The following is a 10,212-nucleotide window of genomic DNA, read 5'->3' on the forward strand; positions in this document are numbered from 1 at the left end:
CTGCTCTGCAGTGCTTTCATTAACAGGGCTTCAGTACTAGTTGAAGACAAGGACACTTTGAGCCTTCTGTTCTATAAAGCACCACCCTTTCCTCCCGGTGTGGGGTTTCATTAGAAAGTCAGAGGATGTGAGGAAGAAACTAACATCCTTCTAGACAACCGTAGTCATAATTTCACGACACTGTTATTCAGGATACAGACTGAAAAATTCTATATGGGCTTCAACAATTTCTCCACAGAGCCTTTCACTTTTCTTTCTTTTTCTTTTTTTAAAGCTTGGACCCAACACCCTATAAATTCCCTGTTCTCTTTTGTTTTTCCACATTTTAAAAAGAATGACTTTTCCAAATGGCAATTAAACTCCTGATTTATCTAAATTACACCAGCAATTTATTGATCATAACATTAGCTCCAGGAGAAAAACACGGCGATGAAAGGGTAGGTTTTCTCTCCAGCAAGCAGCGACTCTCAATGCACAGGGTCCTTATTAAGTGTTTTCTAACACTGCGTGCAAACAGGGAGGCATTTTAAAAATAGTCAACGGTTCAAATGATTCTTAACACCAGGCAGCACATTTTGCATTTATTTGTCTCTGAATAAGCTTTCTCTTTGGGAAAAGTGGGAGGAATTGCCTTCCCAAAGCTTTTCATTGCACTTACTTATTTTTATCCACAGTCATTCTTAATGTGATTCTCCAGAACTAATCAAAGTGCTGCTTAAACTTGAGTACAGTAAAAATGTAACTAATTTAGATGAATCAGGGTATAGACCATCTGAATTAGTATAAGTCTGAATTACATAACATTTTAAAGGCAATTCAATTTTACAGCTTTCAAATAGCTTCAGAGTAACAAGACTGAATAAGCATCAGTAGGTAAATGTTCTGGAGACCAAATCTGGTGACAAATAAAAAGGAACTATGATTATTCTATTAATTGTTTGCATTTAAATGTTTCTTTTGATGTGTCAACAGAAATGCCATTCCCTTAAATGGACTTATTGTGCCTCCACCCAGTGTTATGTAACTTAACAAGGATTTATTGAACATCTGTTATAAGTAAAGCGTTAGGGGGAAAAGTATATGGCAGTTTTTACCTTCACAAAGTTTATAATCTTGTTAGGGGGATAAGAAGTACATGGCAAAATCAACCTCTGGCCATTTTATTTACTGATTCTCTTATTACAATTTTTCTCCACAAATGGGGCTAGGTAAATGACACCTCGAGTCTGATTTATCCAAACTGCTGAACTAATGAGCTCATGCTGTGCTTGGATTTATTTATCATTAAATCACTGTCACTGCCCAGACTTTCTGGACTGCTAATGTCCTGTTTCTTGCACTCTTCCTCAACATACCACAGCAGGATCTTCTTAATCTTGAGTTATAGAAATTGGAGCTGATGAATCTCTCCCTCTTGTAAATGACATGGCATCAAGTTCATCTCACCCAGGTCCTGCTGACATACCCTGATCATTGCATAATCATGTCCACGAATCTGCCAATTTTTCAGGCCTGAGCAGCAGAGAGCTGTTCCATACACAAACTCAAGTACTTTTCAAAGATAAGGTCACAGGTGACATTTTTGTTTCAACTGAGAACTATTAATTTTGCCCTTCATTAAGTAGTAGCTAATAAACATCTGGGTGATGGTTTTTACCTGGTGTTCCAGGAATCTGAGCTAGTCTGTGATATAAAATGGAGGTATGAGGGATTTCAGAAACTCAAAATTTCTGAGAAATTGGCTCTAGGCCCATTAGCTCTCCAGTATACCCCAGTCACAGAAGCTTAATCAAGGAGGGATTGATACGATGGGTAAGAAATTAACAGGAGAGTAACCGTTAGGAGTGTAGACTGGCATCAAAAAAAGAAGCTGAACAACTTCAGTGGTGGCAGAATTCCAAGGTCTCATAGACTGTCTCATTCCACTAGATTTCTTGTCTCTATATGAGGGAAAGTGCCTGGGTACCATCAGTGATGTGCTGGAGCTCACTTCCACTATGGAGAGAACTGATTATGTGTAGCTGTTCCCAAGTTCTCCTTCAATGATTCCAAGTTGGTAGCTTGAAATTGAACCACAGTGTAAGTATCTACACCATGGAAACTGGCAAATGCTCCATACAAATCAGCCCCCACTCCCAACCCGACCAGAGCCAGCCATTACACAGCACAACACTGGTGCCATCTGGTCTCATCTTTCTCTGCTTTCGCAAGGTTAGTAACTACTGTTCCCTGAGGAAAGCCCGTGGACACATCCTTGGACCACTCACCTGGGCTCGGTTGGTGTACAGTACTTTCATGTCCTTCAGCTTCTCCAAACCCTCACTGTAGCACAGGATGGCTGTTTCATAATCACCTTTGGCAAATGCTTCATTCCCCTTTTCTTTTAGGGCTGTGAGAATAGAAGTTATACAGGTGAACTCTCCCCACACACTGGAAAATTCTTTCAGACTTCATTGCCCTGATTTTCCAACTCTACTTTGAAGGTCAGAGCTTCCATGCATCCAAAGGGGGCCTGTCACTTACTTCTCTCTGCAGATAATACCAGGTCGGTTTCTGTTCTCTCAATCTACCTGAAGTCTTCTAAGCAGCTTCTCAGAAAAAGTAAATGTTTCTGCCTCAAGGCTCAGAACACCCCAAACTTGCCACAAAGAGCAAGTCTACACATTCAAACGTCTCATAAAGAGATTCAAACAACTAATTTTCTAGCAGATGTGGAATCGTTCAGATCTGCAGCACACATACCACTGAGTGGTATAAAGTAAGTGCTGAAAGCATTCTTCTGTCATGTGTATCTTCCTCACCACACACACAACCCCAGTTCTTTCTTTTCCTTTATTTCCCCTCTCCTTTTCCCAGCTTTGTTTGCTTGTTTCATTTTTCTTTTTCATTTCTTCATCTGTGCCTCAGGCTGGACAGTAGTACCTCACTCCCATCCCTCCCTACTTTCCAAGCATCACTTAGTGCTGCTAAATCCATCCATGTGCTTTAGAAAGGTCTGACTGTGGAGGCTGACTCAGGGCTGTGTCTGACTCCCTGCTTGTTGCTGTGGGAACAGGAAACAGACTAGTTTCTGCCTGGCCAGGTCCCACTGCCTCAGGCCCATCATGAACCCACCCACTGGGAATCTTGATGTCCTCAAACATTAGCATAGAGACTTCCTTGCTCTATCTAGCACAAATCACCCTGGGTATTGAAAAGTGAAAAGACTGACAATTACCATCTGCCAAGACTTTGTTTTCCCTTCTTCTTTTGGCACGTTCTTTTGCATCCTTCTCCATAGATGCCAAGAAGGCCTCTGACAACAGCGTAATTTCAAATATTAAAAAGAAAAATCCAAATACTATAATCAGTTCTTCAGCTCAAATTCAGAAAAAAGCTACTTTAGAGTTTTAGAGCCACACTTTTCATGCATTCACATGTAGGCACGTGTACGCGTGCACACACACACACACACACACACAGATTCGGAGACAACTAAAATGACATTTTCTTAATTTGACAGTAAATGGTAATCTGTGTGATGTATTATTATACATGGTGACTATGTCTGTGCTTCAAATTTGAATTATGCCTTTTAAAAGAGTTCTTCTTTGAAGACAGACTTTTTTGTTCCACTTAGCATAATGAGCTTCTGAGCTGAGCAACTGAGAAACTCTCTGGATCCCTTTAAGCAGCTAAGAGTAAATTGGATGAAACAGAATAGCTGAATTCAGTTTACAAAAGACTGGCCAGGAGAACGTAGGAAAAACCCTCTGAGTACTGTCCCCTCTGACTACTAGTAACAGAATTGAATGATCAGTAGGTGTTTGTTCATGGGTTGTTTGTAAGCCCAGAGGCTATAATTTAAGGGTCTGGAAGCTACAATCTATAAACACTGATCCTAAAGGAATAATACACATTGGAAAGAGAGATGCTGTCCTTACCTGTGTTTATTTCATCTGTATTCTGCAGGGCGCAGGTTATCATAAAAACAAAGACACAAATTTCAGAAACCACTCCCTCATTTATACATACACAAAGCAAGAAGGCAGATCAATTACAAGTGGGGAGTACGGTCATTTCCTTTAACCATCGATACTGAAAGGCTCAAAATTCAGGGGGCTTGCGTTAATCAGGAGATCTAGTTATGGGCACAATTGTTATGGGACTACATCTGCAGAAACAAGGGCGAGCAGGTCAAGGGACCGCCGCTGTGGCTGTATGAGTTGGAAATATGAGTTAGTAGAATATATTACCTTAATGGCTTAAAAATGGTCACAAGCTCAGTGGGTACAGAGGCCAAATTTTCATTAAAACAAACCCAAAGGGTTGTTTAAGGATGACCCAGAAAGATCAAGAAAAGAAATCAGAGTTTATACTTCCTTGTGGAAAATAAATCTAAGTGAATCTAAAGATCAAAAGGCTCTTTCAGCCTCACCAGGCAGTTGAGATTAAACCACTACTTCCTCTGCTTTATGCAGACCTTCTCACTCTGTCTACATAGATAACTCCACCATAGGGAAAGGGCACCTTTGTGGGAGCTTGTGGAGGACTGATCATGGTCTTGTTCATGGTGGTCCTGCACTCGTCCTCCTCTTGGTCTTCCTCTGTAAACTTCAGTCTCTTTTCTGTCTCGAGGACAGCTTTCTCTTGTATGACTGGGTCATCAGAATTCATCTCCTGAATTAAATTGGCTAGAGGAGAAATCAGAGGTGAATCATTCAAGCAAGGTCTTCAAAAAGAAAGACTCCACTCACTAAAAAGGTGGTGTAGAAAATTTCATGGGGAAGGACTTTTATTTTTCCAGCTTTATTGAGATATAATTGACACATGACATTGTGTAAGTTTAAGGTGTACAACATGGTGATTTGATACACGTATACACTGAGAAATGATTCCCACACCAAGGTTAGTTAACACACCCATATCCTCATATAATTTCATTTTTTGTGTGTGTGGTGAGAACATTTAAGATCTAGTCTCTCAGCAACTTTAAAGTGTATAGTACAGTACTGTTAACAATAGTCACCATGCTGTATATTAGATCCCCAGAACCTATTCACCTACTAGAGAATTTGTGTATATGAGTGTTTAAATTTAAACATCTTAAATAAATGGTTTTTAAAAAATGTGCATTCTTTTGCAACCTCGTTTTTTCTCCTAATATGCTTTAGAGATTTGTTCTTGATACTAATGGTTGCAGTTGATTTATTTTAATCACTGTATATACCATAGGTAATCCATTCTCTTATTGATGGACATCCAGGTGTTTTTAAATTTTTTGCTAGTGAATAAATGACGAATCGAATATCTGTGTACATATTTTCCCATGCACACATGTGACATATTCCTCAGCTTATGGCTGTATCGAGGTTTATTCCTATGAGTTGTGACAAGAGTTCCCATGCCTCCACATCCTAGTTAAAGCTTGTTGTCAAACTTTTAAGTTGTTGCCACTATAATGCATTTATCTCCTCAATGTTTTCATTTGCATTTTCCTGAACATGATTGGGATCGAGCATCTTTTCATTGGTTTGTAGGCCATTTGGATTTCCTTTTCTGTCAACTGCCTGCTCCTATCCTTGGCCGATTTTCTATTGGGTTGTTTGTCTTTTTCTTATGATGATTTCTTTATATGTTCTGGACTGATATGTATTTCTGAACATCTCCTTGTGTAGTTTATCTTTTTATCTATTTTTATGGAAGCTTTTGTTAAAGAAATTTTCTATGTGTTAAATGTACCAATATTTCCCGTTATGCTTTATGCCTTTTGTGTATATTAGGTTTACAAATATACTCTTATATGTCTTCTGTATGTTTTAATGTTCTGTTTTTCTCATTAGGGTATTTAATCCACCTGGAGCTGACTTTTTTGTTTTTTGCCGCACCACCTGGCATGCGGGATCTTAATTCCCAGACCAGGGATTGCAACCGTGCCCCCTGCAGTGGAAGTGCAGAGTCTTAACCACTGGACCACCAGGGAAGTCCCCTGGAGCTGACTTTGCATAGGGCACGAGCACCCGTTTGTTGAAGGCTCCCTGCCTTCCCACCAATGTGTTGTGTCATCCCTGTCACATGCGTGAACCTGCTCTAGGCACTTTATTCCATTCTACTGGATGATATCTTTTTCAGCACCAAAACTTCCGTGCATAATTACTACAGCTTTATAATGAGTCTTGAACATCTGATAGGGAGATCCCACTTTCTTATTTTTCTGCAAAATTTTCTGGATTAATTCTTGGCCCTTTGCTCTTATGTGTGAACTCTGGAATCAGCTTGTTGAATTCTAAACAAAACATTTTTGGGATTTTGATCTAAATCGTGTTGAATGTAGAGAATAATTTGAGAAGAACAGATTTCCTTAACAAGTGTGTCTTCCCATCCATGATAAAATGTCTCCACTTATTTAGATGTAAATAAACACATACATAGCACATTTATGTCTTTTAATTAAAAATTTTATTCACTAAACTCTGAACTTTATTCTAATTTCATTAATCTCTTTGTAATATCCTTTTTCCATTCCAGGATACCATCTAGGATATCACACTACATTTAGTCATGTCTCCTTATAATTCTCTGAGCCATGACAATTTCTCAGATCTTCCTTGTTTTCCTTGACAGTTTTGAGAATTACTGGTCAGGTATTTTTTGTAGAATAGTGTTCATTTTGGGTTTACCTGATGTTATTGTCACAGTCAGACTGAGGTTCTCAAGATTTTGGGAGGAAGACCATAGCACATATTAAAGGTACACGTTATCAATATGATTTATCATGCTGTTAACTTTGACCACCTAAGGTAGACTTTGTCAGCTTTTTCCATCTTAAAGTTACTTTTCCCCCTCTTTTCCTGTACTGTACTCTTTGGAAGCAAGTCAGTAAATGTATCTCACTTTCAGGGGTGGAGAGTTATGCTCTACCTTCTAGAGGCAGGAATATCTACATAAATTGTTTGAAATTCTTCTGTATGGGAGATTTGCCTTACATATTTATTTACTTAGTTAACTATTCATCGTTTATTTATATCCATATAGACTCATGGATATTTATTTTATACTTTGGGCTATAATCCAATACTGTGTTTGCTTTCTTGCTCAAATTGTTCTAGTCTTGACCACTGGGAGCTCTTTCAATTAAATTTTATAACCTTCCCCATAAAGGTCTTGCATATATTTTGATGGATTTATTTTGGTATTGTAAATGAAGTGTTGCTGGTATATAGGAAGTAGATAAGAATGCAACTGAATTTTATACATTAATCTTGTATCCAAAAACCTTGCTCGATGTTCTTCACTTTAATAATTTATTTATAGACTTTTTTGAATTTTTCTCTGTAGACTCTCTGCCCGAGCCCTCTTCTCTTTTTCTACACCTTTCCCAGGAATTCCTGTTCCCTCCTATGGCTCCAAATACCATGCAGATGCCAGTGTCTCCTAAGTTGACCTCCCCAGCTACTCTCTCTCTCTTAGGCTCAGACTCACAAAGCCAACTGCCTTCTGAACATCTCCACTGGGATGCCTTACTCATCTGCCTATCCTCTTTCGCCCCAGACTGTTCCTCCTTCAAATGCCCCTATCTCAGCAGATGGTCCAACTACCCACTTGTCATTCAATCAAGACTCTCAGGCTCATCCTTAAGGCTTTGTTCTCCCTCCACCGTCACAGCCATCAACACTAAAGCCTGTCAAGTAAGCTCTGAATTATCTCTCCAATCTGTCTACTTGTGTCCATTCCAGCCACAGTCTCTTCTCCCTGGAGCACTGTAACAGCCTCCTAGCTGGCTCTCAGCACCTGTTTGCTTCTCCCCTCCAGTCTACCACTGCCAGAGTGACTTTTCTAAGGTGTAAATCTGACCATGTTTCTGCTCCGAGTAAACCCTCCAAAGGATTCCCATTGCTCTCAGGATAAACACGAATTCCTTACCGTGGCTTCCAAGGTCTTTCCTGATCTGGCCTTTCTGGACTCAGATGGGACCCTTCTCTCCTTGATCTATTCTCTCCAGCTATACTGAGCTTTTTAATCTTTCAGTTTCTCAAAAGTACCACACTTGCTCTTAACTTCCATCTTTCCTACATACTTTCTCCCCATTTAGAATACTCCCCTACCCTCTCTCCAGTGGCCAACTCCTAGTCAGACTTCAGATTTGTGCTTAAAACTCATCCTTTAGGGAAGCCTTTATTTGTGGGCTGAATTGTGCCCCTCTGCCCCAATTCATATGTTGGAGCCCTAATCCCCTCAGTGTGACTGTATTTGGAGACAGGGCTTTTAAAGAGGTCATGAAGGATAAATGAGGTCATAAGGGTGGGGCCCTAAACCAATTGGATTGACGTCCGTATAAGAGGAGGAAGAGACACCAGGGATGTGCACACACAGAGAAAAGACCATGTGAGGACACAGTAAGAAGGGGGTTGTCTGCAAGCCAGGGAGAGAGGGCTCAGGAGAAATTAAACCTAACACCTTGATCTTGGACTTCTGATCTCCAGAACTGTGACAAAAATTAATTTCTGTTGCCTAAGCCCCCCAGTGTGTGATATTTTGTTACAGCAGCCCATCAGACAACTCCCTCATCTGAGTTAGAGTCTCTTGCATTTTACCAATCTCTCTTTGTAGCATACATCACCCTTGAAATTACTTGTTTAATATCTGTTTTCCCCACCAGACTGTAGGTACCATGAAGGAAAGTAATTCCTATTCGTTGTTACTGTACTCTCCAGGGTCTAGCGATGCTCAGTACACAGCAAGAGCCCAAGAAATGAATGTATAGAATCTACACACATGTGGCTATATAAATTTAAATTACTTATAAACGAAATAGAGACATTCACTTCTTTAGTAGCACTAGCCACATTTCAAACCCTCGATAGCCACTTGTGGTCACTGGTGACCACAGTGGACAGTGTAGATTATAGAACATGTCTATCATCACAGAAAGTTCCATCAGATGGCACTGATATAAATGATATGGAAATGAACTTGGGGTACGAATGAATGTTAGCCAGGTAAAGAAAGACCAGGAGGCAGAGAGAAGGACAAAGGCAGCAGGCAGAGGATGAATGCTCAGGGGGTGTGTGGGGAACCGGAAGCAGTCTGTAGCTCAAGTGTAAGGTAGGGGGAGGCCAGAGGTAAGGCCAAGGTCACGGGAGGACTTAGGTCCTGATGAGAGCATGACATTTATTGGGACTGCGGGGAGAATGCAAGCAGAGAAGTGGCTGGGTCAGATTTGCATTTCAGATACATTACCCTGTGGGGAGTGTAAGCCTGGAGGCGGCGGGGGGTGGGGGGGTGGGGGGGTGCGGAAAACAATCAGGGGGTTGTTGAAATCGTCTGGATAAGAGAACCAGAACAAAGGGAGGTTGGAGAGGTGGGAGCTGGAGGCAGAAGGCAAACCTAAGGGCTGATTAAATTAAGGACTGAGAGGTGAGAGGAGGCCAATGTGACTTGTAAATCTGGGGACAGCAGTGCCACCAAGTGAGACTAGAACGAATGGGAGAGTAGGAGAAGCAGGTTTTATTTGGCACTGGGGGCGACAGAGAAAGAGATGATCAACTAACCTTCGGACACATTAAGTTCATGGTGCTTGAGGGATACAATGGGTGTGACAGTTGGCATAGAGGCTGAGGCTCAAAAAAAGTGGCTGGTAGCAATTGAGATGTGGGGTCATCACAAGGGTGGTAGCTAAAACCACGTGCTTGGGCTAGATCACCTGAAGAGAAAGGTGAGCAGCGGGCCAGGCCAGAACAACATTTGGGGGATGGGCCGAGAAGAAGCCCATGACAAACCCAAAGAACACCCTAAGGATGTACTGTCTATGAAGTTGCCTGAACTATTTTTAAAACCATTTTATTCTTTGGACGCATATAGCCTGTGAGAAGCAGCAACTTCAATATATTTCTATTTGATATGTAAGGTTGGTTTCACTGCTGGTTTTCTTGTCTCTGTCCTCAAACAAGCTCCCTGAAGTCTGAGCAGGGACTGAGTGTTTTGGAATCTCCTGTATGTGATCTGTGTGGTCAGAGTATGTCCTTTGAGATCCCCCCAGTCTAAGTTGGGGAAGGGTCTTCCTGCCTAGAGGAAGAGAGACAGGAGCATGACAACCAACAGCCATCTGTGTAATGTGATGGACCCTGGGGGAAAGCCTTTTGACCTTTGCCTCTGCAGCTCAAAACCAGGAAAGGCTCTCCCCTAAAACAAGAGGGATTTCAGACTGATCAGTGGGGTTCCTGAGTGATATTC

At 41.0% G+C, this 10,212-nt stretch overlaps 1 protein-coding gene across 1 annotated transcript in view; it reads right to left on the minus strand.

Moving 5' to 3' along the window:
* The window catches only part of TTC12 (tetratricopeptide repeat domain 12), a 41,293-nt gene extending 36,622 nt beyond the window's left edge, over nucleotides 1-4,671 (minus strand). The window contains exons 1-4 of the mRNA XM_079707586.1: nucleotides 4,510-4,671; nucleotides 3,924-3,945; nucleotides 3,218-3,295; nucleotides 2,268-2,389 (exon numbers count right to left, since the gene is read on the minus strand). Of these exons, the coding sequence (XP_079563712.1) occupies nucleotides 2,268-2,389; nucleotides 3,218-3,295; nucleotides 3,924-3,945; nucleotides 4,510-4,656 (369 nt within the window). The 5' untranslated portion in view covers nucleotides 4,657-4,671. The remainder of the gene's footprint in view (nucleotides 1-2,267; nucleotides 2,390-3,217; nucleotides 3,296-3,923; nucleotides 3,946-4,509) is intronic.
* Nucleotides 4,672-10,212: the final 5,541 nt, after the last annotated feature.

The sequence above is a fragment of the Hyperoodon ampullatus genome (genome assembly GCF_949752795.1).
Source record: "Hyperoodon ampullatus genome assembly, chromosome: 7".
NCBI classification, from domain to species: domain Eukaryota; kingdom Metazoa; phylum Chordata; class Mammalia; order Artiodactyla; family Ziphiidae; genus Hyperoodon; species Hyperoodon ampullatus.